General features: G+C 34.2%; 4 protein-coding genes across 6 annotated transcripts; 2 read left to right on the forward strand and 2 right to left on the reverse strand.

Moving 5' to 3' along the window:
* The first annotated feature begins 655 nt into the window (after nucleotides 1–655).
* LOC107608711 (Endoplasmic reticulum vesicle transporter protein) lies at nucleotides 656–5,082 on the forward strand. The gene is made up of 12 exons (XM_016310418.3): nucleotides 656–895; nucleotides 971–1,169; nucleotides 1,239–1,321; nucleotides 1,715–1,790; nucleotides 1,921–1,988; nucleotides 2,659–2,743; nucleotides 3,075–3,196; nucleotides 3,293–3,376; nucleotides 4,040–4,186; nucleotides 4,268–4,376; nucleotides 4,461–4,580; nucleotides 4,840–5,082. Exons 2-12 carry the CDS (start codon nucleotides 1,076–1,078, stop codon nucleotides 4,914–4,916), a joined length of 1,065 nt encoding a protein of 354 aa, XP_016165904.1. The 5' UTR covers nucleotides 656–895; nucleotides 971–1,075; the 3' UTR covers nucleotides 4,917–5,082.
* Nucleotides 5,083–5,267: 185 nt separating this feature from the next.
* On the reverse strand, nucleotides 5,268–10,230 carry LOC107608710 (uncharacterized). Of its 2 annotated transcripts, none has more exons than XR_015892178.1 (9): nucleotides 10,061–10,221; nucleotides 9,679–9,754; nucleotides 8,989–9,480; nucleotides 8,681–8,852; nucleotides 7,796–8,093; nucleotides 7,503–7,575; nucleotides 6,968–7,292; nucleotides 5,760–5,839; nucleotides 5,268–5,648 (listed from the first exon to the last, which is right to left on the reverse strand). XR_015892178.1 is itself a non-coding variant. In XM_016310416.3 (9 exons), the coding sequence occupies exons 3-9, from the start codon at nucleotides 9,250–9,252 to the stop codon at nucleotides 5,454–5,456; spliced, it is 1,173 nt and encodes a 390-aa protein (XP_016165902.1). In that variant the 5' UTR covers nucleotides 9,253–9,480; nucleotides 9,679–9,754; nucleotides 10,061–10,230; the 3' UTR covers nucleotides 5,268–5,453. The 2 variants fall into 2 exon arrangements, 1 of the variants encoding a protein (XP_016165902.1); XM_016310416.3 differs by having other exon boundaries at nucleotides 6,968–7,058; nucleotides 10,061–10,230.
* A 904-nt stretch (nucleotides 10,231–11,134) lies between these two features.
* Nucleotides 11,135–18,403, forward strand: LOC107606405 (CMP-sialic acid transporter 4). Its single transcript, XM_088493479.1, has 15 exons — nucleotides 11,135–11,313; nucleotides 11,409–11,481; nucleotides 11,605–11,680; nucleotides 11,767–11,878; nucleotides 12,006–12,085; nucleotides 12,969–13,044; nucleotides 13,159–13,259; nucleotides 13,469–13,540; nucleotides 14,332–14,380; nucleotides 14,548–14,589; nucleotides 14,687–14,808; nucleotides 15,053–15,112; nucleotides 15,646–15,694; nucleotides 17,779–17,873; nucleotides 18,159–18,403. Exons 1-15 carry the CDS (start codon nucleotides 11,287–11,289, stop codon nucleotides 18,208–18,210), a joined length of 1,086 nt encoding a protein of 361 aa, XP_088349605.1. The 5' UTR covers nucleotides 11,135–11,286; the 3' UTR covers nucleotides 18,211–18,403.
* Nucleotides 18,404–24,192: 5,789 nt separating this feature from the next.
* On the reverse strand, nucleotides 24,193–26,978 carry LOC107609432 (NADH dehydrogenase [ubiquinone] 1 beta subcomplex subunit 7). 2 transcript variants are annotated; one of them, XR_002350936.2, is made up of 4 exons: nucleotides 26,838–26,978; nucleotides 25,455–25,839; nucleotides 24,475–24,591; nucleotides 24,193–24,365 (listed from the first exon to the last, which is right to left on the reverse strand). XR_002350936.2 is itself a non-coding variant. In XM_016311413.3 (3 exons), exon 2 carries the CDS (start codon nucleotides 25,768–25,770, stop codon nucleotides 25,465–25,467), a length of 306 nt encoding a protein of 101 aa, XP_016166899.1. In that variant the 5' UTR covers nucleotides 25,771–25,839; nucleotides 26,838–26,978; the 3' UTR covers nucleotides 24,193–24,365; nucleotides 25,455–25,464. The 2 variants fall into 2 exon arrangements, 1 of the variants encoding a protein (XP_016166899.1); XM_016311413.3 differs by lacking the exon at nucleotides 24,475–24,591.
* Nucleotides 26,979–27,447: the final 469 nt, after the last annotated feature.

Raw genomic sequence — 27,447 nt, forward strand, 5'->3', positions numbered from 1 at the left:
GTTTCCTAACTTCTATAAATAAAATAGTTTCCTATAAACGCTCTTTAACTCCACCAATTTCTCCAACTTCTCTCTTCCATCCTTTGTTTGCCTCCTTTGTTTTCTCTCTTCCGTTCTTTTATTCTCACATGAAGAATTTGAGCAGAGAAGAAAAACGCGAACAAAGGAGAACGGCGAATTTTATTAGGTTGAAGAAGAAGAAGAACGCAAACAGAGAAGAAGAAGAAGAACGAAAATGCGAGAAGAGAACAAGATTTACGTTATATGAGGCGCGTGTATAACAAAAATGTAAGGGGATTGGGGAAGCGCTTCTGATTGAAGTTACTTAGATAGTTTAGATAAAAAAATTACATGGATGTAGAGCTTTTCTCTTTAGCAATTTACATGTAAGAACTTAGATTACAAATAATTAAAGAAATAATCATGAGGTAAGTAGAAACTTTACAAAAATGAAAGAAACGAATGAGATCTAAAACAAGAAAAGCTTAAATATTTTGCAATGCTTCATTCTACTTTTTTTTTTTTTTTTGGACCTGAATACTTCATTCTACTTAAATACTGTATTTTGTTAGTTAATAGAGAAGGAGCACGGATTATAATCTCAAATACTCTTTTTTTTTTGTACAGTCACCAAAAAAATAACTTTTTTTTTTAAGAATTGTCATTTATTGGGCCTGGGCCAGTCAACTAGCAGGACCAGGATTCCTCAGGAAAAAAAAAGTAAATGAGAAATAGAAAAGGAAGACTTGGAAAATAAAAAAGAAAAAATAGATCGGGAGACGGGAGGAGAAACTCGTTGACGGAGAAAGGGAAGAGTAAATAATAAAAAAAATAAAGGCAAAATTCCGGTGTTGGTTGCTGGGGGCAGATTGTGGTGGAGTACTGACAGAGAGAGGTTTGATTCATGAATTGATTTGAATTGAGTTGTTTCCGTCGTGTTTGGGCGTTTTTATGATTCATTAATTTGCAGGCCACCGGCGGGGATAGGGAAGGGGAAGGGAAGTCCCAAATTACTGCATACAAATATATAATCAAATTCTTATTCATATCGATCGCATAAGAATAAGAAAGAGATATGGGTGTCACTTTGAAGCAAGTGATTAAGAACCTTGACGCCTTCCCCCGCGCCGAAGAGCATTTGTTGCATAAAACTCAATCTGGGGCTCTCGGTATCTATCTATTCCCTTCCAACTTATTTCACCCTTTTTTCATTAGCTCAATTTTTTGTTGCTTTGCAGTTTCCGTGATTGGTATAGTTATAATGGCCACCTTATTCCTGCATGAGCTCGGTTATTATCTTTCAACCTACACTGTCCATCAGGTTTCCTTGCTCTCTTTCTCAAACATGTCGTCATATCCAAATTCTCTCTTATCATTATGATTGCTTCACAAGTTTCTTTTTTTAATTTATTTATAATTATTAAACTATACTTGCTTAGTTCTGTTCCATATATACTTTGTGAGAATAAATTCAGCTGAAAAGAAAAGGAATGAAAAACAGTCACAAAGGTGCATTAACTGCAGAATGAAACAGGCTTCCCTTGTTTTAGGACACTTTGCTACATTTTCTTTCTTTCTTTTTCTACCATTGATATTGTGGAATAAACAAAGGGGATCTGTTATCCAACCTTTTGGGTTCTCAATGAGTATTCTATACTATGCAGATTCACATAGGATATGCAAAAAAAATTTCACTTATACTCTCCCTTTTCAGATGTCAGTTGACTTGAAACGTGGAGAAAATCTTCCCATTCACATAAATATGACTTTTCCTTCTTTACCCTGTGATGGTTAGCACTGTCCTTTCATCTGCTTCAACAATAATACTACAACTTTATCTCTACTTTCTATCTTTGTTTTGAATCTCTAATTTGCTTTAACATTGAGGTTTTTAAACGTTCATCTTGTTTCTGTGAGCAGTTTTGAGTGTAGATGCCATTGATATGTCAGGCAAGCATGAGGTTGATCTTGATACAAACATATGGAAAGTAAGTGTTTGTCACACATACGGTAGTATCTTTTGGTATCTAGAATTTCTACAACTATACATTTTTCTTATTGTTGATTTTTGCAGTGCATCAAAAACTTGGGATGCAATCATAAATTTCTGTTGCTATAAATACACATTTATAAACAAAGAAACAAACCAAAGTTTCACCTATCTACTATTTCTAGAGATCATCATCACAACCCCTGTATAAAGGGAATGCTGAGTTAAGTATTTGTGGAGTCTCTTCTGTTTCTTGTTTTGGTACCAAAGGGGACAATAATTGAATCATCATTCTTGGTTACCGATCAAACAGTTTTGAACAGGGTTTCAGTCCATTATTTCTTGAATAACTTAAAGAGGGATAAGATAGCAATGTCAAGCTAATTTGTTTGTTATGCTCTTTCTTTTTCGTTTTATGGTTGTTTTGAAGTTTGAACACCCCCACCTGCACGCGCTCAGAACCTTTTATAAATTTGTCACTCTAAATAATTTCTCTTTTTCTTGTTTATTATAGTAGATGAATGAGTTGAATATGCATAATGAGCATTGTTTGCTACCCATGAAATTTTGTTTTGAGTAATTCTATTTAGCCTTCTTGAGGTTTCTTTATTTTTCTAACTTCTATCTGTTATTTAGTTGTTACGCTAATAAGTTTGTAACTGCTGTAGCTTCGCCTGAACAGTTATGGCCATATAATTGGCACTGAATATATATCGGATCTTGTCGAAAAGGAGCATACTCATCATAAGCACGGTAATATCTTAGTTTCATTATGCCCACATTTCCAGAACTAAAAAAAATTGTATGAATTGTATCTCATTGGGTTAAACTCAATTTATTCATTTGGGCTTAAATGGAGGGCTAATTAGGATTTTGATAATGTTGAACTTACATGAAGTTTTGACTGAACAAATCAGTAACCCAAATAAAAGAATCGTTTTCTAAATCTTTTTTCGCATATTAACTAGGTAGTGTTAAACATTGCGATAGCACAATCCGAACTTCACAGTTCCCTTTTCGTCTTACATTTTTATTCTTTCATTTATTTTCCTGCCACTTACAGTCTTCTAACAACTGTGAGCAGATCATGATAAAGATCATCATGAAGATTCAGAGCAAAAGATTCATTTACAAACCTTAGATGAATCCACGGAAAATACGATCAAGAAGGTGAAGCAAGCATTAACAGATGGAGAAGGATGTAGGGTATAAATTCTAATCTTTTCATAATATAAAGTACTTTTGGTGTTCTATTTGTCAAACCCAGAAGACTCTTAAACTTTTGGATTCATTCTCTTGTAGGTTTATGGCACTTTAGATGTTCAAAGAGTTGCAGGAAATTTCCATATTTCAGTTCATGGGCTAAATATATATGTTGCTCAAATGGTAATACTTTTGTCCTCCCTCAATAATATTTCAGTTAAAAAATGTATATGTAAATTTGTAATTAAAACATCAGGGTCTTTCTTTTTTTTTTTTTTAAATAAATATACTGGTGCAAGGATCTATAGACCATAATAGAATTAAAGGTGTTCTTATTTCCATGAAAACACACAATTCTTCAAGTTCCTTTTAATAGCTTGTGTATTATGTCCATAATTTTGGTAGATGAGTAAATGAAAATGTGAATTTTCCAAGCCCAGAACTTATATCATAGTTGTTAGTATCCTGTCAACAGGGGAAAAAAGTGTTTATTGAAGGAGTTGATAATAGTCTCTACGCTGTTTTACTTATAGCCTATCTAGATATTTAAAAAGAAAGAAAAGGCAGAAAGGTATCAAGGTGCAAGAATAAAATGCTTGAGATTTAAAAGTTTCGTGATGGCATTAGTGGTGGATAATTGAGAGTTGTTCAAGAAGCCAACACCATAACTACGGAGTCTACTTATTTTATAATTTTCTCTCAAGGACGAAGTTGCCTATAATTGAACATTTTATTAAGAGCTTAGATCTGTCTCCTGTTGCATTGAAAGGATTACCTCAATTGAGAGGCTTCTATAGGAGATTTCCATTGAAAATGCCTAAAACAGTCTTTGATGGTTTTCTGCAGATTTTTGGAGGAGCAAAGAATGTGAATGTCAGTCATATTATTCATGACTTGTCATTTGGCCCCGAATATCCTGGAATTCACAACCCACTTGATGATACAACGAGGATTTTGCATGACACAAGTGGAACATTTAAATATTATATTAAGGTTTGAATATTGTGATTATCGTTGTTGTTTTAGTGTATTTTCTGTGGTAAACCTCCAAAAGCTCTCTATTTTGCGATGCAGGTTGTTCCTACAGAATATAGATACATCTCAAAAGAAGTTGTACCAACTAATCAGTTCTCAGTTACAGAATACTTTTCACCCATGAAAGACCACGATAGGACTTGGCCAGGTTGCTTTTATTCCTTTGTGTTTGAAGTTGGCGTATTTCTTGGGTAGGTTGTGATTTGATTCCTGTTTGTCTTGTTGTCTGCAGCTGTCTACTTTCTGTATGATCTATCACCTATTACTGTGACAATCAAAGAAGAGCGACGCAGTTTTCTTCATTTCATTACTCGGCTTTGTGCAGTGTTGGGTGGAACCTTTGCTGTAACAGGTTTTTTTCCTTACTACTTACTATACACCTTTAGCCAGGTTGCTATTTGCTTTTCAATGAGATTATTGGGTGGAACTCATGGACAGATAATGTAGATAATTTAAGTGTTCAGCATTTTCAGCAAGAACTGAAGCCATTATAGGCATGAAATTGCTTAAGCTGTTTTTCATAGTCCATGGAGTTAAACTGATCCCTACCGCACTTTAATTATTCTTTATGCTGATAACATTCCTGTCTAAAACTCTCCGTATATTAACAGGGATGCTGGACCGCTGGATGTACCGTCTTATGGAAACTATAACTAAGCCCAAGGCCAAAACAAGTGTATCACGATAAGATATGTGCTCATCATTCCCACTTTCCAGCAACATCCTTGGATTTATGCGATATGGCAGATGGTGGCATGGTTGAAATTAAGAATTGTAATCAACTTTTTGACAAATGTCTCTTTGTAGAATTGTTTGTGCCGTTGACGTTAAGCAGTTCATATTATCTTCTACCATTCGGAATGGCTTTTTGCTTGTCCGCTTGACATTACGCAACAGACTGCAGAGTATTTTCATAGCTATGCCACATCTTAAATCCTCCTCAAATTTTGGTCAATTTAATCAGAAATTCCCTTCAATTCATGCTCAATATAGGAGAGCTTAAATTGTCCCCAAGTGAAACAAATTAGGTCGAATGGACGTATTTTTCAGTGAAAGGAATGACAAGAAAGTATGATTAGTATTGCATGCAAATATTTCGGATCACGTATTTTAGAGCAAATGTCTTAGTATTGCGGATAATTAAGGAAAATAAGAACAACAATCTGAATCGATAAAACTAATTTGAGACAATTATATCAAGAGTTGGACTAACTAAAAGTTAATGTCATCGATGTTGCTCTTGTTGCTCTATTTGTTCTTGATGCTGCTGCTCTAGACTGTTACCATTCTCATTGGGTGTTTGATTCTGCCTATTTGCTCTCCATCTAACATATTCCGAAAGGAGACAATTCATGCTTATTGTCATCCCGAATCCAATGAATGAGGAAAGGAGGATCGACAGAATTGGATTGACATTAAGCTTCAGAGATCAAAAAACGAGGTGTGCTAAGCTATGTAATTTAGGTGTGAGGCAAGTCAGGTAACACGATAAGCATATAAAATTAATAGAGTAGGAGCTATATCATCTTACCATATTAAAAAATACGTGAGCAAACAAGATGAGAATTGCGAACTGGAAGCAAGCATAAGCCCATACGTAACTCCTGCTCACTGCCACCAAAACAAATCACCTTAGCTTTTTTTTTTTTTTTTTTTTTTGGAATAGTCAGGAGCTAATAATTATTAAGTTGAGGACAAACTAATAACTACATCTATATGTAGAGTATCGCAGCATTAAATTAGAGCAGTTGCACTTGCGCATGACCCAAAGAAGATATCTGCTCCAAATGACTTGGACTCATGCTTAGACAACTCAGACAACAGTGGAAGGAAATAGATAACTTAGACAGCAAAATTAAGGCCATTGAACTCCATCTAAAACCAAGTTTCTGTGAAACCATTCAGAGCAATAATTTTTTAAATAGTTTCTCCTAAAGTTTCTTTAGCTCTGCCTCTACTCCTGACCCCTTTTTGATTTTACTATCTACCATTCGATAGTCTACTCACACGAGAATCTAGTGATATTTAATAATATTAATGTTGGCTGCTTCTTAAATGTATCTACTTTCGTCTCTAAGCATGCGAAGCTCCTTATAAAAGCAGTGAGAACCAAGTATAGGATGTTCATAAGGCTTCCAAGTCATCGCATGATATGAGAACTGTAAAATGCTTATCCATTTTTGATAAACAAAAGTTTGATAGAGTACTCTAATGCTCTTCAACAATCGAGCATAATGAGGACAATTCTGAGAAGAGAAGTGAGGGGCGCAGCCGCACAGTTCAATTCTCTTGTTTCAGACCTTTTGAGTTGCAAAGAACTCACGTGATGTATGATCTTAACAGGTCTGTGGAGGAAGAACATACAAGCAAAATTTTAAGCCAATGATGGAAACAAAGTTATGATCTGGATTATGGAACTACAGAAATAATCATATGTTCTAGTGATTCACCAATTATAACACATGATGAGTCCACTTATTGTCAACTCAAATCGCACATGCTTTTTCTTCACTATTTGATTTTTTATGATTGGTTTTTATTGTTAAGTCCCTGTTCCTGTTTCCACTGTCCCTACCCTAGTTTGTAGATCACTAGAAAACTAGGCAAATTTTGTTACAAGAGACATTTTGCCAGTATCTCTGTATTTTTGTCCTACAGACCAAACAGAGCCTAAGGGAAATATGACAGATGCAAAATGACTTTATTGTGCTTTGGCAGACAGAAGGAAACAAATTTTACCCATGGTTGACGCAATCATAGATGTTAGGAGACCCAAAACACAGGAGAAAGGTAATGCAATTGCGAGAGCTCGAGGACCCAAATCTGAAACCTGGTAAACAAGAAATCAGTGTTAGGAAGAAGACAAAGGCTGATATAATTATTAACCAAAAAAATAATTTATTCCCTACGCATATGCAGCATTATCCAAGCACTCTTCAGTCTTCGTATAAAGAATTATGAATAATAAAAAAATGATAGCTCTTTTTTCCCTCTTTTCTTCACAGCAAACACTCAAGTCACTTATCTTAAATTTTGTCAAGGAAAACATTCCAGCATCTGTTGACTGAGAAAATTGAAATTCTCCCATCAGATAAAGTTACATTTTCTGAATTAAGTAATCAAAAATATAATTTGGTCAAATGTTCTTTCACAAGTAAGTTTCTCATGCAGTACTGTGACCATCGGATGCAATAGGCCCCACATCCATAATTTGAAGCAGGAAACAGGTAGCAAGTTACCATAAAGTTCAGCATATGCATAAAGAAAGGCATACCAGTAGTTGCTCCAAAAAGCAGAAGTAAGCAAGCATGCTAATCAAGACAAGTACAGGTATATCATTCCAGATCCTGCCATGGACGAAATAAGTTGAATACATTACCCTTAGGAAACTAGTGACTCCAACATTTGTCATACCAGACACAAGTAATTATGTAAACGTTATTCAAATTCAGGATTAAATGCACTCTTATTCTTACGCAGACCAGCAACCAATAAAATATGTAGTAGGGTTTTTGGTGAGGGAATTGAACACAAAATTGACTAGCACATCAATACATGGAAACTTGCCTGTAATAAGCTATTTCCCTTGGTTGTGGCACATTTGGTGGCTGTCTGGCAGGGGGTTGACGATCATAAATTTTCAATAGTGTTACCGGGAGGTTTTGAACATCCTGCTTGCAGACATCACAGGTCCTGTTGCCCTTAATACTAAACCACTTTACTGCACAGTCTTGATGAGCAAGCGCAAGATCACCTTTACAACTGCATTCCATCTTAAGCGTATTTTCTCCTTCCCCGAGCTCTGCCAAACAAATCCTACAAACTGCTTCTTCCTCTGGAATATCTGCTGTAGCATCCTCAATAGCTAGAAAGGGGAGAACAAAATTAAAAAGTCTCAGATAAAAGAGGAGAAGGAGGAATATAAGAATATAGTTGACCAATTAATCAAGTACAGCCAGAATAAAATATTGAATTAAAAACGTTATAAGCACAGATGAGAAACTCTACTCCTAAAAAAACTGGTTCTGTTAAATACCTAGGAATCCTAACTTAAAGACAATCTGAAATTGACAAACTTGATGATTGAAAATAGAAATGAATAAGTTAACTTCAATGTAAAGTTTATTTAATTTGCTATCCTTTAATTTCGAGAGTTAGTCAGCAATTGGCATGGAAGGGCTATAACAGGCTATAGTCTCTAAGATTGTCTATGAGAGACGCACTAAAGATTATATCACCTAGAAGCCACCAAATTTCTTTCATCTATAATGTCTACTAAACGATGCAAAGCGTTACCAATCTCATGTTATATACGGTTAAGTGCCAAATATTTAATAGTTCTTGAAAGTCAGAACTCATAACTGAATATTTCAGATTGTGATTCTTGATCAAGAAATGTAAAATGGGAACCTACAAGAAATTATGTGCTCTACGTATATTTCAAGGAATTACCAATCTCCATGACTGAAGCATCACCAGTTGAAGTTCCATCAACAGTTGCAAGATGCCGCCTGGCTGAAATGATACGAATCAAGACCCTAGACTGAGTGCACCTCAATTTGGTGGCTTTGGCATCAACTGGAACCGAAAGTGATCGAGTTATATGCTGCTTGACAACCATTGTCTATACAAGAATGGAAATATTCATCAATGCAGCATAGTTTAAAATCATATACCAGTTTAACATACAAAATGTAAAAAATTTTAGCAAGCGTTGTATGAAAACAGTTGCCTTGATTGAAGAAAAGAGACATCCATACATTTAAATCAGAAGCACATCCCAGATGTCTGCCATGTACACTTTCTTGACCCAAAGATGCAATTGGAGTAACCGGTAATGAGTGGGCAACCTTTGACAATGGAGAGAATGAACCTTTACCATTAAGAGAGAGGGTCCTTGAAGTAGAAGGCTTATCCAAAAGTGCATTTGACAGGGTAGTATCAGGAACAATGAGAACCGTCCTTTCAGCATCGCGGGGACTGGTTCTGGCCCTGAAGTTCCCTTGAGGAATTATACTTCTCATGGAAGGCCTGACTCTGGCCGAATTTGGCCTTGGCGGAAGTCCTCTAGAAGAGGTGGATGTGGAAGCAGAAATGGGACTGGAGAGGGAAGGACCATCCGTCTTTGCGAAAGAAGATAATGCGGCATCTAGTGACCATGGGGGTATTTGCAGAGAGGGGAGTGCAGGCCGTCTGGAGTGAGGAATCAAGGAAGCCTTGTCACCTTTTTCATTTGCATTTGCAGCACATGTCTACAGTAAGTAACACAATGCAATGCTACATCAAACAATTGCAAACTGACAAAAGCAGCGGCAGCTTATAGTTTTGAGTATTGAGTGATTACAGTTTTAGCGAAGTTACATTCATATTATGGTAGCAGCAGCTAGCAATCAGGAAACAGAGAAATGGCAGATCGAAATGGAAGGCATATGATCTGTATGTGTTATTACCTGGAGGCGATGAAGAGGATGATCTGAGAAGGAATCAGCAGCAGCAGTTTGAAGCTCAGGCTGCAAACCTGTAACTCTGTTTTCCATCAAATAATAATCAGAGAAGCAAGCAAATCACCTTTTAGGTTTGCCGCAAAAACAAAAACTGCTACCAGATACATGCCATTGCCGTTGCTCGCCCACCGATATTTAACATTACTATTTAATAATTAATATTATTAATCATTGTCATTATTAAAATAAAAAGAAAGGAGGGGGGGGGGGGGGTGATGATTCCAACAACTACCAAGGGGACGGGGAGGGGGGTTCCTGGAAATTAGAGATGAGCTCAGTTCAATTCTAAAGAACATTTTATTTGAAATTCAGATGCGATGATTATTACCCGCCAACTTCAACTTGCGACTTACGAGCTTTATGAATATGATCCTTCCACTTCTCCCAGCTCTCTCCACATTTCTTTCTTTGCTTCTTCTTCACTTTACACACCCCATGCGCTGCCTCTCCAGTCTTCCTTTTTTTTTTCCTTCAGTTTTATTTCCAAACATAACTTACAAATTACTTTTTCAGTTTTTTACGTAGTATTTATAATTTTTCTGTAAAAAACAATTGGAAAATTCAGTGTGCAAAATAGTTATTATTTTGACTAATTTATATTCATAATTATTATTATTATTATATTATCACATATGTTAATAAATAATTAAAAGAATAAGTCACCAAAAAAAAATTAAAAGAATAAATTGATTAATGTGGTCATCTCTATTAATTTACGGATTATTATAATTTTCTTTCAAAGAATTTTGAATAATAGTTTCTAGACATGCTTTGAAGATATATTGGTGTGTTTTTTAAAACAAATAAACCTGTACAAATGTTATTCAGTTGAGCTGATCTACTGCATGTTATCCGTTGAATCCTTCTTTAGGCTTTGTTTGGTTGGAAGGAAAGAAATAAAAAGGAAAGAAGAGAAAGGAAAGAAATTGAGAAGAATTTTATTTTCCTTAGATATGTTTGGATGAAAGAAAATGTGGAGAAAGGAAATAATATATAATGTTATGAAAAGATAATTTTATCCTTAGATATTTTAAAATATAAAGTTTGATCTTTCACATTTGACTGGTTTTTCTCTCATATTTCTCTTGGTCCCACCTATGAAATAAACGGTAAGAGATCAAATTTTACTCTCTAAAGTGAAATTCAAAATTTCGAGGATCCAATTCCGTTAATGACTAGACCAAAAATTCGAGAAAGTGAAATGATGGGCCAAAGAACAAAGTTATGGAAACAAAACTTGTCAAGGGAGTCCAAAATCAACAAAGAAGTAAGAAGGAGAAGGTTAAAGAAAAAAAAAGGGTAGAAATAAGAGAAAAATCGAAGGAACAGTAAGCCCAAAAAACACACGAAGGAACAGTAGTTACAAAAACAAGTATAAAAAAAAAAGAAGAGGAGAATAGATAGATGAGGGGCTCACTGGTCCCGGATTGGTTGTGCTTGTGCAGCTGGGATAGTCGACGAGGGACTGAGGCATAAAGATGAGATCTGTAGCGGTTGCAATAAGTATATAGAGTTGGAATTCGCTCTTCTCTAATTCACAACTCTTAGTCGAAAATGGAGTACAGGAAAATCAGGGATGAGGTGCTTTTAATATGTAGCCGAGAAATTTGCTATCACATTTCTTCCATTCACTCAATAATAAACTAGAGTTGATTTGACGCACCTTTGTGTTGTAGGGTGATGATAAGGAGACCGGCATCGAGGACGTTGAGAGTTTACGTGAAAAATCGGTTTTGTTGTCCGGTGCAGGTGCATAACTATCTTCTCTTCTTCTGTCTTATATTGTGTTGGTTGGATAATTAGATGTATTGTGTTTGCAACTTCACCATTGGAATAGCTTTAACCTCTTTTCCCCTGTTCACTGTTTTGCAGTCCTAGACAACCGTTTGGCCTCCGTGGGAGAAACCAAAACCGATAGCCACAGGGCGAAAGCAAAGTGGAAACTCAAGTCTGACTCCTGCTCCCACTCTCCGTTATCTTTCTGTTCAGTTATTGTTCGATTTCTTAATCCTCATCCCATTTCTCTTGATATAGGTCAGTTGTTACACTTGCATTGACTATTCTTACTAGTTCGCAAGCCATTCTAATCGTTTGGTCCAAGAGAGCTGGCAAGTACGAGTATAGTGTAACCACCGCAAACTTTCTGGTGCGTATAGATCTCATCTCTATGCAGTATGCACTCATTCCATTGATTCACTTTCTGCTTGATAACCCGAGTTGTGGCATTTGACCAATACATGGCTCCTAATTTATTGGTAATCTTTTGGTTATAGGTGGAGACTTTAAAATGTGCTATATCCCTTGTGGCCCTTGCAAGAATATGGAAAAAGGAAGGTGTCACCGAGGACAATCGGTTAGCATAATCCTTTTCCCTTAAGTTTTTTTATCTGATTGTGAATTTAGTGCAAGATTTTGGGTTATGTTTTACATTCTGTTGATGAAAAGGGAAAAAAGTTTGGATAACTAGTTAAAGAGGTGGAATAAGGTTTTTCTTACATTGAAAATTTGAGTGACAACTTGCATTTTGGCCATTTACAAGCAAGCACAAAAGCACAAGGTAACCAAAGTACATGTTTCTACGAACTCATAATGTTACTTTGGAAGCTGAAGCATTATACTGAGAGTTTGGGTTGTATTCCTCAGGGCGAATCTTTACTACATTTCGATATTCAAGGATGGAAACAGGTCAGGCGACCTATTAGCCTGTGGCTTGCTAAAATATAGAAGCAGGCTCAGGCTTTTTGAAAAGCCTGTTTATCTTAGCAACCTAGGCCTAGGTTTGCGGAAAAGCGAGTAGGCTTGCTGGCTGTCCTGGGCTTGTTTAGATTTAGAAATGTATATAAATGTAATGTAATTTAATCTACTAAACGCTTGTTAGACTTATCTAGCCTATTTTAGGCATTATGCATACATTTAGCCCATTTGAGCTTTAGTCTTGCATTGTGTGCAGTAAAAAAAATCCTCGCCACGAAGCCTTTACCCTCCTTAATGGGACTTCAAGTAAATTTGGGCAGGATTAATTCTTAGTAGTAGAACTTGGATGCCAATGATTCAATTGAGAGAAAAATAATAAATATACTTTTTTATTGTTAGTCAATATGTTTTTCTAAATGAGAGATTTATCTAAGCATTATGACTTCTGTATGTGTTTCCTTTTCTGATGAGAGATTTTTCATGTTGTCTGTTGTTGGAGAATGAATTTGAATAAGTCGTTGTATATTGTTTCTTGCATCTAGGTTGAGCACCACATTAGATGAAGTTATAGTGTATCCCATTCCAGCAGCACTTTACCTTGTCAAAAATTTGCTTCAGGTTGGTGATGCATGTCTATGTTTGTTATGGTCACAATTGATTATTATGTAACTTTGATTTTGCAACAGATACCTTCCAAAATCTGATTGTATTTACTCTTCAATTTTATGGCAGTATTACATTTTTGCATATGTAGATGCTCCTGGCTATCAGATATTAAAAAACTTGAATATTATCAGTACAGGTGTTCTCTACCGAATTATACTCAAGAAGAGGTAGCTTTTGTTCTTTATTTTCAATATAAAAAAAATTGTTGTCAATTCTCATTTCATTATCATAATCTTTTGTTAAGGATTGAGGCAGTGTTTTGTTTCCACAAGTTTAGTTTATTACTTAATACTAATGGCTTAGTAAAATAATAATTAATTTTATTGATCGTATTGCCCTGGGGCTGCCTATTGTTGTGTTTTTATTTGCATTTCAGGTTAAGTGAGATTCAATGGGCTGCTTTTATTCTACTGACTGCTGGTTGCACTACAGCCCAGTTGAATTCAAAGTAAGACTACTCCAAGTCTGACATGTGGCCATCACTTCCATACTAATATATTATAATGTTCTTGTGGTACTGCTGTAAAAATGGCCCCCTATCTACAAGCTGTAATGTAACAAACAAATGTATCTGATTGAAGTGCTAGTGAGGAAGTTGGTTAAGATTGAGAGAAGAATAAAGGGATGAGAGATAGAGTTAGGTGTGGAATCATTTGGTAATTGTAGAGATTAGAAGAGCTCCAACTCTTCCTAGTTCCTATCAGTTTTGTATACCTACTCTTTGCCAAATTCTCAGGTTCCTCAGCACATTCTCTAGAATCCTCACAAGACTATTCTATTGATCTAGGTGTAATGTGTCTCTCTACAAAAGAGAGCAATAACCTTTTTAGATTTATTTTCCATTGTGTAAGTTGCTTGATTACTTTTGAAATTGTCTTTTTGGCAATTTGAATAGCATTGCTTTATCCATATTTTTTGGATTACTTTCCGACAATTAGTTTCAGAGACTTTGAAGCAGCAAAACGAGGAATATTTGGCATTGGCGCATATCTGATACTTTCGGTGTTTATGGTTGGAACATAGTGAGAGTATAAAATGAGAAGAATTTTTTTGTGTTGGGGTTTATTTTTTTTGGGGGGGGGGGTGACGATTTCTTAACATAATTTTTCTGAGGAGGGATTGAACAGCTCTTCTAGCCATTAGAATGCTGTTTCTTTTGTTATTTTAAATTGTGGAAGTCATATTATTAATTGATAATTATCTTTTAAATTTGTCTGAAAGATTGCCTTTTATTTTCAGTTCTGATCGTGTTCTTCAAACTCCCTTTCAAGGTTGGGTGATGGCAATTGTGAGTATTAGCATTTGCAGTGGCCTCTGTAACAACCCGAAATTGTGAACTCTTCTAGGGATGAATCTCTAGCAAAATTTTTGGTTGTTACGGTCTAATGTTAGAAACATAATAAAGCATGCATTTATGTCTTAGAATAATAATCATGAGTTATTTTTTTCATAAAGGTAATGGCACTCTTGAGTGGTTTTGCAGGAGTATATACCGAGGTAATTTTATTATTCAATCCAAAATTCAGTCGGCAGAGAATAAGTTTTTTGAGCTCTATAACTTCCCATTTTGTGATACATTTAACAATATTGGCAGGCTATTATTAAGAAGCGCCCTTCACGAAACATAAACGTTCAGAACTTCTGGCTTTATATCTTTGGCATGGGCTTCAATGCTATTGCAATACTGGTTCAAGATTTTGATGCTGTGATGAACAAGTAAGTCTACTGTTCTTTCAGACTTTGGTTTTGTAGTTTATGTTGATTTTTCTACTTTTTCACCATATTGATTCTCTTTAAGGAATTCATGTTGAGGAGAATCTTTTCTCGTGAAAAGGGACAAGACATGCTCATAATATATATTGTGATCATAAAGTCATCAAGCATTATAACAGGAGAGTTATTGTAGTATTATGAGGCTTAGAATGAGCTCATCAATAATGCGTGTATTTCCCATATTCAGGGGATTCCTCCATGGATATTCGCCCATTACTGTTCTCATGATTTTCAATCATGCACTCAGGTAAAAATTGTTAATTGATGTTCTCTTGTAAAATTTCTTCAACTCGGGGAGTTTTACCTGGATTACCACCGACAGTTATGTATCTTGTCATTTGGAGTCATGTCCATTATATGTCTCTTCAATTTTCAACTGTTGCCTCTTTTTAGGCTATTTTTTCGTTTTTCATGTTAAATTTGTCTCTTCACGTCTGTGTGTCTTGTGAAGCAAATGGAAGCAAAAGTTATCATTAAAAGCAAACTACTATTTTTACTTATGAAAGTTCAAGACACTCACAAATGACAAATCTATCATGGATGAACAAAGCTAGCCTTGTAACCACAAAAGACGAGTTAATGACCATTTTTACCTTAAAAATTCAGAATGTTGAAAAACTTACCCTTGAATGAAATTAACGGTTAGGTACATTTGGGTAGTTTTGTCACATGGAGATCTTCTTTTGCGGGTTTAGCTTTGTTCTTTCATGGCTAGATTTGTCAGTTTTCCTAAATTTTCATTGTGCGTAAGTGTCATATTTATATTGTTTGTGCATCCAGTGGAATTGCTGTATCGATGGTGATGAAGTATGCTGACAATATTGTGAAGGTACGATGATGGTATAAGACTGCCTATTCTTATTCTATGATTATATTATCCACTAAATATTTAGAAGCAACAGTAGAACTTAACAGTTCCATGAGTTTAATTGTGAATCACTTTTAGGAGAATGCCAGGGATCCTGCAATATTATATAACTTTTATTATCACTTTTTCTTCCAACACCACTTTATCATTCACCACTTTATCATTATTAGCTTAGCACCACAACCTCGGTACCTCACCCTTCATCGGTGGCTACTCTTTGGCAGGTGCCAGAGGCCAAATATCTGGCGGTCACTCACCAAAAGTTAAAAAAATTTAAAATATAAAAATAATACAATTAGGTTAAACATTCAAAATTAAACTTCCAAACCTAACACATTCAAAAATATCCAAATCATTCAAATGAACATTCAAGACTTAACGTCAGAAGAACACATAAGATTTCACTAAAGTGACATTTGAAAGTGGAATATCCAAAACTAAAAACACAAAATTCCATATAATCAAATATCCAAAACTCCATTTAATCAACCATCCAAAATTGCATGTAATTGAACATCCAAACTATATTTTAATTGAGATCCAAAATCCTACTAAAAAGAATATCCGAAAGATACTTATATTGAAACATCCCAAAACTAAAAATTTGTCGGATTATTTATTAAATATCTAAAATTTAAAAACCCTAAACCTAATGCATCAAAAAATCTCCAAATCATCCAAATAAACATTTAAAACCTTACTGAAAAAGAACATTCGAAAGCGAAATACCTATGTTGGATCCCCAAAAGCAAAAATTCATCAGATTCATTTATATTAGGTTAAACACCCAATTTTTTTGTTTTAAAAAAATATTTATGTTAGGGTTAAACAGCTATGACAACAACAAATTGAAGCAAAACAATAAATAAAGAAGCAATTTTGCACTTTATTGCACTTGCAAATCCACATAACAAACTGATTGGCAAAGCAGAACAAATTGGCACACACGGATAACCTAATGAGAGAGGAGGTAGTTACAGCGGCAACAAGAAGTCGGAGAGGTGGAGGCAATGGCGGTGACAAGAGTAAACAGAATCAAAGAGGTGGAGGCAATGATGAGAGCGAATAGAATGAGAGGAGGCTGCAACGACTTTAGATTTGGAAGCCAATGACAGCTTTAGATCTGGACGGCCACAACAATGACAACTCTAGATCTCTTCAGCAAGCTCGATGATGTAGCATATCTGGCCATCTTTGCAGAGATTGTCGACGAGGGCGGACATGCCGCAGGAGACGGCCATGGAGATGTTGGCAAGGGCACCGCCGGCAGCATTGAGATGGTAGGTTCGAAGTCAATGAGCATCTTGCTAAAGCTAATGATGAGGCCAGGGGAGAGAGGGGGAGGGCGGTGGTGAAATCCATGGATGCAATGTGTAGCAAGTTGTAAAATGAAGAGAGAAAAAGTTTTGTTCTCCAGAGACAGAGAATGAAGAATGGGGTTGGTGGCATGAGGGGGTTGAGAGGAAGTGAAAGAAGAATAGGAAGATGAAGATGAAGATGAAGAAGAGGCTAGGACAGAGAGTAGAGACTGAGGGGTGATGATGAGGGAGAGAAAACTAGTTTCAAAATAAAAGGGAACAATTGGTTAAAATTGGCTATTAAAAAATTGGTTCTTAATATTTTTTCTACTTGAAACCCCAAACCACACTGCTACTTCTACTACAACCCAAAACTGAACTACATGATTTCTTATGTATTGAATGTTCAAATTTGTCTAATAATAAACTATACATGATGAGGTATGCCACATCAAGTTTCAGCCTGTCGTGTCAGCTTTTAATCGTGACAAATTAACGGCATGGACCAAAAACCAATAATTTAAAATTCTTTTGGACAAAACAAAACCAATTCTATACCTATTGTCTAGAGCTGGGTCATGATGTGTGTTTTATATCACATGTAATAATCTATATGGGGGCTTACAGTTGTTTTGTTTGATTTATTTGGACATTATAATGCCTTTACAAGTGCCAATTTGCCAAATGATAGATATAGCCTATGAAGTGGAGTTCAATTGTATGATTAAGTTTCCAATTTTTGCATAGGTGTACTCTACTTCGGTGGCAATGCTTCTTACGGCAGTAGTTTCTGTCTACCTTTTCGGATTTCATCTCTCCCTTGCATTTTTCCTTGGTACAACGTAAGTTGCTGCTATATCCTCAATTTTTCTAACATGACGTGGTTATGCTTTGATTTGTGAGCACACCAGGTTTTTTATTTTTTTCCCCATCATATCAACAATTGAAATTAAATTGTTAAAATCTTAAGTGCTTTAATGGCTTTGGCTCCTAATGTAACTTTAGTATGCACAAAATTTTATTAGCTCTTTTTATTTTTTTGTGCTTTGTTTTTTTGTTTTTGATGTTGGGCGTAACCATTTTCTTTGTCTCATCGCTTGAACTTAAACTTCTTGTTATGTTTGCAGTGTTGTCTCTGTTGCGATTTATCTGCATTCTGCCGGGAAGATGCAAAGATAGCGGTAACTACCACCTGGTTCTTTTGACCCCATTTCATATTCATACATTTTCAAATTGTTAATTAAATATCATAGTAGTGTATATTTTGACGAGTTTAATTTTCATGTATGGACATTGTAAAACGTTTTACATAGTCATGCAATTACAATCATTATCATTCACGTAGTAAATGTAAAAGAGTTATTTTTGCTAATGTGACATTTATATGATTGGATGCGCCTGTAAAACGATTTTACACTGATAGTGTATTAAAATTAAATTCATATTTTGACATATATGTCTAATAAATATATTTCACTCAGGCTATATTTGGCACACCGCTTAAATTAGAGGAAGGGAAAAAAAATTAAGTCAGCCGTATATCACTTGGGAAAAGTTTTCTAATTTAAAGGTAGTTTGTTCAATGTCCTTATCAAGAGGTGGGAAAGAGAGATATGCCATGTGAGTTAAGGTTTATTGGCAGTTATTACTTTAATTAACCCTCACATTTAGCAAAGTAATGGGAGAACATTTAACTTCTCCCCAAGTTGGGTCGGATACTGATTTTAAGGATCCGTGTTGTAGGTTGTATATCAAATACAAAGTGGGTTGGCTTATGTTGCGTAGGTCCAGGAATGAACAATTTTTTTATTTGAAAAAATAAAATGTATGATATAATTAAAAATATTATCAAATAAAAAATGACTTTAATATTAGTTATACTTTCTAGGAAGTGTTATCAGTAGTCAGAGCAGAATTCATCTTTTGTTTGAATTTTTTTTTGTCATTGTTTACGCCAGAGTTGGATCAGGAGCCTGAATTAGTTGCGTGCCCATTTAAGTTGGATTGCATTGATATCTCAATTCTCTACCCTCATTGTGCCATCCTCTGCCATTGGAGTGGTTGTTTGAAAGCTCTTATCCGTCTCTTTTTCATTGGTGCATTACAGGCTATTAAAATCATGCTGTTTTTATTTTACAGGCTATTAAGAAATCATGCTGTTTTTATTTTGGAATAAAAAATATTGATTTAAAATGTTGACAAAGTTATACATGAATTAACAAAATTAGTTTGATTTTATAAAAAAAAAAGTAATTTATCCAGTTAAATTAAATACAAATCAATATTACTCAAATAGAATAAATGAAGAGTGGTTATATTCGAGTCTTATTTTTATTCTATATAAATCATTACCAGGCGTAGAATTTTTTGAAAATACACATAAATAAATATAGGCTATCATAGTTATGTGTATCGTAGTTCATGTGAAGAACGAAATAAATAATAAATTGCTACAAAAGATAGCGGTTTACGAACAAAAAACTAAGAACAAAAACCGCTACATGATATCGCGGATCATGAAGAAAACTAGGGCCAAAATCCACAAGCATCAATTGTGGTTTATGGAAAAAAAATGAAGAAAACTATAACGAATTGTAGTGAATTACTTGAAAGATGCTATATAAATCGTCATAGTTGGCCACAAACTATTCGTTTGGGCCATTTTCAAAGTTTGAATTTGGAGACTTTTCAGAAAACATCAAGGATCAAATACGAGTAAGGTCGAAGAAAACCACCGTCTGATTCTCTCAGTAGAAGGGATGGAACTCTCAAGAGGAGAGACAAATTAGAACTCAATTACTCAAGGTTCTATCTCCGCGATTTAAGCAACTTGACAACGAGTAATGAGGAGAAACATCGATTTACTAGAAATAATACAAATCTACGGTGCAATGAGTTGAGCTTATTCAAATTTAAATTCGACTCATTTATTTTATGAGTTCAAGTTTGGTCACTAGCTCACGAATTTAGCTTATCGAACTATTAACGAGTCTAGTTCGAGCTAGTTCATGAGTTGGCTTGACTCACTTCCAGTCTTAGCGATAGCTCTGCCTAATTTCTTTGGCGGGAGGAGCTTGGAGGCGACTATGCAAGATGCTACTAACGAAGGGAAGGGAATTAGGGTTCAGGGGTTCACCGTTTTCTTTTTTTTTTATTAGTGAACAAAACGACGCCGTTTGATGAAAAAATCTGAAAACTAGTTGAGTTTCAATTCGGTTTGACCGGACGGTTCTCGACAGGTTCGACGGTCTAATAACAATTTTTAGAAATGGCGGTTATAGCTTTTGACCGAATCGGAATCCTTACCGATTCACAGTTCGACCGGTTCGATCGGCCAATTCAAACCGATTTTTAGAACCTTGCAAAATACATATAGTGTGAAAAATTTGGTGCACAACACAAAAAATTTTGATTCACAACACAAAAACTTTTGATGAACAACATAGAAAATTTTGAAAGACCACAATTGATTCACCCAACCAACAAAATATATTCGCAGCAAAAATTTATGTGCTATGTCAATAAGTTCCTGTGCTCTCCAACAAAATTTTCTATGCTAAAAAAACATGAAGACGGAAAAGCGGTGACGCATCAACGTTTTTTGTTGTTGTTGGGCTTGTGCTAACTTAGTTAAACTTGGTTACAAAAACGTTTATATGTGTAAAAATGTCATAATCAATTAATACTAAATAAAATAATATTGGGTTATTTGAACTGATTTTTTATTGTCTCAATCTATATTATAATTATGATCGGGAGGACCAAATCCCCAAAGTGATTCTGGAGATACACAACGTTCACTATTTTAGTCCCTTAAATTCAAAATTCACTATACTGGTCTCTAAGATCCAATCAACTTCGAGCACCATATTGATTTCTGGATCTTTTCTAGTGCTGAATTAGCAAGTGCAGTGTTGAATATTCTCTGACTTGCCACTCTACATAGAGGACTAAACAATGTTGTTTTATTTTGGCGCTTAAACAAGACAAAAATGGAGTTAAACCCCAAATTGGTCCATGAGATTCACAAAATGCATCGATTTAGTCCCTGACTTCTCAATTACACCAATTACGTCCTCCAAATTCTAAAAAATACATCAACATGGTCCCTCTTGAATTTTCCGTTCATATTTCTTGTCGGCGGGATGCTAATCATAAAACTTTTTTTATTTGATAAATAATGAATGATTTGATTATATAAATATACAACTTTTAGAAAACTTAAATTAATATTGATGTCTTTAACGTAACACAAGTGTTTTCGAACTAAATATAAATTTTAAAAAACGTAAAGCTGTCATAAACTATGTACTCTAAATTTATAGATATAATTCAAAAATATATAAATAATATCAATTTATTTAATATAACAAAAATGTCTATCAACAAAATCTATGCAATAAAAATTAAAATAAAAAAGGTAAATTATGCACTTTCTATAAAGTAGGAAAGGAATAGTTTAAAATTAACTAAAATCATTATGACTTTGTTAAACCTTAAATCTGCATTTAAATACTAAAGTTTTAATATTATCGGTTCGTTTGAAAAGTTTTAAAAGTTATTTTTTTTAGTTTTTGAAATAATATTAATATCTGATATAATTTTTAAAACTAAATTGTAGCTTTTTAAAAAATTATTTAAGTGATTATAGAGAAATTTAAAAAAAAAAAGATTTCTCTTATAATAAAAAGTATTTTATCACATTTTTTTAATATAAACATTTTTAGAACTAAAAAATCAAATACAAAATAACTTATTTATAAACTACTTTTCATATAAATATTTATTGTTTAAGTTATTTTTTTAAAAAGAACTTAATTAAATTAGATACCTAAACTGAAAAATCTTATACCATAATTATTTAGAAATGAATAATTATGCAATGTTGTAACATAACTCATACATCGTAAATCATAAAATCATTGATATTGCTTTAAACTTTCTAACTCAAATTTTATAAAACAAAATCTATACCCTAAATTCTTAACAGTAAATCCTTAATTCTGTTCTATCAACCATAAATTTTTTAAAAGTGATTTAACTAATAATATTATAGATATAATATGTACTAATATTTCTTTAAACTTTAAAAAATAAGCTTTTATAACCCAATTCTATATCCTAAAATAAACCCTCATAGTTGAACCATGAACCATAACATTTTCATAAATGAATGAGTCAATAATATTATAGATATAATTTGTACTAATATTATATGTAATTAATTTCTCTTTTTAAAAATCTATATTCTAAACCCTAAACAATATTTTTTTACTCTAAATTCTAAAACTTAGATGGTTTAATTATTTTATTAGTCTTATAGTTTCATTAAATTTTTAATTAGGTCTCTATTTTTTGTTTTCGATTGACTCCATATATCCTATCAGATTTTGTAATTATAAATTTATAAAACTACTATTAAATAAAATAAATATAATAATTACCAAAATAAATAATTTAAAAATTATTTACCGTTTTAAATTTCAGGGTCTTATTTCGTTTACAGTGTAAATGAGATGGCATTGCGCGTATCTCGTTTACACTGTACACGAGATAGGACACGTCAGTTGCTACGTGGGTATCTCGTTTACACTGTAAATGAGATATGACTTGTCAAATTAATAATTTTTTAATTAATATTTTAATAATATTTTATTATCATAATAATTCAAGTTTTCCAAATTCAACCGTCTTCTATCTATCTCGTTTATACTGTAAGCGAGTGTGCTTCTGTGCAATCATTTGGAACATATGGCTGGAACGCAACCGGAGGATTTTTCAGAACAAAGGGAAAGGGGTTGAGGAGATTATCAACTTATCCTTTCTGAATTATAAGGAGTGGCTAGGTGCTGACCCTTTCTGTTGTTGATGGCAATGCCGGAGATGACAAAGGGATTTCTATGTTGGCTTTTATTCTAGTCTTTTGCTTTGCTTTACTTTTTCCTTGATACATTCCTTGCTCCACTTGTTGTGTTGAGCTTCTCATTCAAAAAAAAAAAAAAAAAAAAAAAAAAAAAAACTAACGTGTCCTATCTCGTTTAGTAAACGAGATAAGACCCTGAAATTTAAAACGGTAAATAATTTTTAAATTATTTATTTTATTTATAAAAATAAAAAAATTCGAGTTTATAAACGTTTAAATACTTCACTCATTCAATTTTTTTCTAATATATATAAAAAGTGTCTTATATTTTTTTTTTCGCTTGATCATTAACTGAGTCAAATTTAAAGTCATTTAACATTTAAATTTTTTTTTCACTTAAGTAACATTAATTGTATCAATAATCATGTATATTTACTTACAAGTAATTTTTTACCAATTTTTATCAAATTATGACTATAGTTAGACCATATACGTCTATAAATAAACTTTGATTAATTTTTTTTTTCATGTTATGCAAAACTAATAAAATTTTAAAAATTTTTACTATTGTATTAATCGCAGCATGTTCATAACATCCTCAATACCTTTTTTATCTTTATAAGCTATTGCCATGTAAAAATATTTACAACTTTTTTTTGCTAAAAATTTATGATTCAATTTTTTATCTACAATTTTTTTATTTTTTGTTCACCAACTTATCTACAAATTTTTTTTAAAGATACTCTCACAAAATAAAAATAACACTTGTTAATTTCTTATACAAAATGTAAGAAAAATTTAATATTATACACAATAATTTAGAGATTAAATTTTGAATTTGAATGTTTATTTTTTTAATATTTATTGTTGGTAGTATTTAATATTATTTATGCATACTTAAATATTTAATAAAAATTAATTAATTTTATTGATAAATAAACACAATAAAATATATTTCTTTAATAATAATCCATTACAATCCCAAAATTATTATTTTTCTTTGACCCAATTTTTTTGATCCAATACAACAAAAATATATCTGTAATTAAAATTTTATTAGTATTAATATTTAATTGCAAAAGATAAAATCTGAATTTTGATGTATTTGTCTTGTCACATCTAATCAAAGCAATAATAGCAAGAGATAGGTATCACTCCTAAATCTATGTCACGTTAGTTTCCTCAAGTGTAGAAAAAAAAATTATTTCTACACCATAGAATTCACCTTAACAAAAATATTTCAAACATATGTGATGATTGGTCAGGGAATAGAAGTGGCAAACCAACCATATCTCCACTTATGAAAAGTTAAGAAAAATTTATTACTTTCAAGTAAAAACGTGTCCATGATGAGAAATTGCGAGAATTAAAGTATAAACAGTCTTTGGTAGTCTCTGGACAAACAATCCAAGGTAATTTCGACTTCACACAACTGAAAAACATGAAGGAACTCCCACCCAAGCAAAGGTTCCTGCCAAAAGTACATAATATGCATTAGAAAGCAATTATCTTAGTATGTTTTTTCCCCAATTGTTCGAACAAAGGCAGTCACCAATATTAAAGTATGTGCTAGAACCTACCGAATCAACCATAATTTACATCTACTCCAGTGGAAAGCCATGAGTACAGGGTCAAAGTAACAAACTCCTACCATCTTCAACAATAAGTTGAAATTGAGTATATACCCAAAATCGCCCCTGAAATTTGCATCGTGCCACAAATTAACACCTAAAATTTCAATTAACTGAATCCGATCTCCCGAATTCCAATTTGTGTCTCGTGTTAATCCCTTAGTTTATCTCCGTTAACAGCACTGATCTTTTAGACTGAAGAAGTATACTAGTCAATAAAACAAATCACAAATCAAATCATGCAAACCAATAATGTACAGGCTTTTTGAAACAGGTATGCTTCCAACATGAGAGACTGCCCCATACGTTCTGTTCTTTGTTGATGTATATATATATATATATATATATACTTGTAGTAGACTTTGGTTAATCTGGTTATGTATTTTACTTCCTCCAAGAGGTTTTTTATGTTGTAAAGTGGCCCGGTTTATTTATTCTTAGATAACTTATTGTTTGTTCAACAACCTAAGCGAAAAAAGACCTCATGTAAATTTATTTTAAAAAAAACGACAAAAAAGGAATAAATAGAAAAATGTTTGGCAACCGGATGGATGTTTCTCCCAAAATAACTATGGTCTCTCAGGAAAAGTAATTAAGAAAAGAAAATTAGTTGTAGAACAAGTTACCAACTCCATTTATTGGCTCATGATCTCATTGTTGCTCGTTTACAGCTACTATTTTTTATGAAACTTTTCTGTCTGTTCAGCTAATGTGAACAAAAATTATGGTCCTATGATAACAGCAAACCCAATTTAATCCACAAAGAGACACCTACGAAACTAACATTCTCTAATCCTAATCAAGTAAAAGCGTGAACAATCCCGTAACCCTAATGAATTGGAACGCCAGAATATTGATAACGAGAGCAATTAATCAATCAGGAATGAGGAATGAATCCGAAAAACCCTAGATCAGGGAGAAGCAGAAACCTGGAATGAATCAGGCATTGGCGGTTTTAGGGATGACGGGAAAGGCGGCGCCCTTGGATTGGGAGTGATTAAGGGAGGCTCGTTCCTTGATCTTCTGCATCTGAAGCATGCGCTCCATGAGGAGCTCGTACTGGCACTTCTCGTAGGAGTGACGCTCGTTCTCGCACTTCCATGGAAGGTAGAGCTCGGCCTGGCGGCACTTGTTGAGAGGGATGAGGAGGTGTGCGCACTGGTCCCTGTATGCAAGGGGAACCTTCGCTTCCACCATCTCCTCCTGCGTCGCTATCATCTTCTTTGATGAACCGGGAACCTCCATCTCTCACTCTCTCTGCACGATCACTTTCACTGCTGCTCGCTATCTGCGCTTCCTCCCTGCGCTTCCTCCCTTGAAAAATCAGTTGAAACAAGCAAACAATTATTCAATCAATTATTCAATCACTATATCAGTTCACACTTCACAGTTCACATAAAAATAATTATTCAATCACTATATCACTATATCAGTTCACAGTTGAATGACTTGAATCAGAGTTCACAAAACTTCACTATATCAGTAAACCACATATCAGATATCACTATAAAAGAGACAATGGTTGCAGAAGGGGACAGAGACACCGACAGACAGAGACAAAGACACCGAGAGAAGCAAGTATGTATACCTCAAAAAACCCCTCATGTAAACAATGGAAACAATGTTTATTCACGATGAGTTGCTTGCAAGAAATTAAAATGTGCATATACACAGATAGAGTAGGTAGAAAGAGATGTAGAGAGTAGACTAAAAGAGTTTAATTTGGTGATTAAACTGCAGAATTCAACAAAGTAGCAAGACCTCTTCTGCAATTAAGCTCATCGTAATCACTGAGCTAAACTTTCTCAAAACATAACAATTATCAAAATTTATCACAATCTAAACTCATATCTAACAAATAGCTCAAAACTTCAGGCCATCAACACACACCAACACAGGCAACAAAGATCAAACAAATCATCAAATTGCTGTGTGTAATAGTAACAATGCATGTTGCAATTGCTCAGATACATTCTTTTAACTTTGACAAAAACTTCGTTCAACTCAAGAGAGGGATAATAAATCTTGAATCTTCCTCAGCAAATCCAAATCAGCCATAATAGTAATCCTAAATTGTACCTTCTGATTTGGCAACTAATAAAAAAAACAGAAGAAAAAGTTCAAAGTAAAAAAAAATAAAATTAACAACCCAACCAAAGAATCAAGAACAACCCAACCAAAGAACAAATCAGAATCAACAATAGGGAGGACGACGGAAGAATAAAAATAAATCAGAATCAAACCAACAATCAAAATTAAAAAGTTCAGAATACAAACAGATCAGAATCAAAATCAAACAGAGGCTCCATTACAGATTCAAATGCAAGGAAGGATGACGGCGCTGGAAACGGAGAGCTGGCGACGGTGGAACAAAGCTTCGCGACGGAGGCAGGAAGCGAACCCGGCGACTATGCTTCCACTGCTGAGAGTCTGAGACGTTAGCTGAGTGAGGGACCGAGTGAGCTTCGAAGCTCCAACCAGCGACGGCGTCAGGAGTAGTCCGGCGACTGAACGAAAGGGAGGGAGTGAGCTCGCCGGCGTTGAGAGGAACGGCTAGCTCGAGGGTGATGGGAAGGACGAGGGAGGGTCTGCTGCTGCACCGTTGGAGAGAGTGTTGGAGTGAGTTAGGGTTGGTAACGGGTAAGGTTGGGGGTTACTGAATGCTAAACGGCGCGTTTTGAGCGTTTTTGGGCAAAGTAAAAAATCCGATCGGGTCTCGGTTCGGTTCGACTGACCGGTTACTGACCGATTTAACGGTTTAATAACGGTTTTCATTTTTTTCGGTTTTAACATATAATCGAATCGTATTTCTCATCAGTTTGCAGTTCAATCGATTCGACCGGCCGATTCAAATCGATTTTTAAAAAATTGATTTTTTTCTTTGACTTTTCCATTCAACCAAACAAAGAAAAATAGTTATTT

The sequence above is a fragment of the Arachis ipaensis genome, chromosome B7 (assembly GCF_059453495.1).
Source record: "Arachis ipaensis isolate K30076 ecotype BB chromosome B7, ASM5945349v1, whole genome shotgun sequence".
Lineage (NCBI taxonomy): Eukaryota > Viridiplantae > Streptophyta > Magnoliopsida > Fabales > Fabaceae > Arachis > Arachis ipaensis.

Bases quoted from the DNA above. Each gene is read 5' to 3' on its own strand.
- LOC107609432 (XM_016311413.3), bottom strand. From the start codon at position 25,770: ATGGAGGTTCCCGGTTCATCAAAGAAGATGATAGCGACGCAGGAGGAG.
- LOC107606405 (XM_088493479.1), top strand. From the start codon at position 11,287: ATGGAGTACAGGAAAATCAGGGATGAG. The intron at 11,482-11,604 runs GTGCATAACTAT...ACTGTTTTGCAG, and splicing joins GGTTTTGTTGTCCGGTGCAG to TCCTAGACAACCGTTTGGCC. The intron at 17,874-18,158 runs GTAAGTTGCTGC...TTATGTTTGCAG, and splicing joins GCATTTTTCCTTGGTACAAC to TGTTGTCTCTGTTGCGATTT.
- LOC107608711 (XM_016310418.3), top strand. From the start codon at position 1,076: ATGGGTGTCACTTTGAAGCAAGTGATTAAGAACCTTGACGCCTTCCCC. The intron at 1,170-1,238 runs GTATCTATCTAT...GTTGCTTTGCAG, and splicing joins AACTCAATCTGGGGCTCTCG to TTTCCGTGATTGGTATAGTT. The intron at 1,989-2,658 runs GTAAGTGTTTGT...TAACTGCTGTAG, and splicing joins TTGATACAAACATATGGAAA to CTTCGCCTGAACAGTTATGG.
- LOC107608710 (XM_016310416.3), bottom strand. From the start codon at position 9,252: ATGAGAAGTATAATTCCTCAAGGGAACTTCAGGGCCAGAACCAGTCCC. The intron at 7,059-7,502 runs GTATGCCTTTCT...CTTGTTTACCAG, and splicing joins GCTTTTTGGAGCAACTACTG to GTTTCAGATTTGGGTCCTCG. The intron at 5,649-5,759 runs GTAAGATGATAT...TGATCTCTGAAG, and splicing joins CTCACGTATTTTTTAATATG to CTTAATGTCAATCCAATTCT.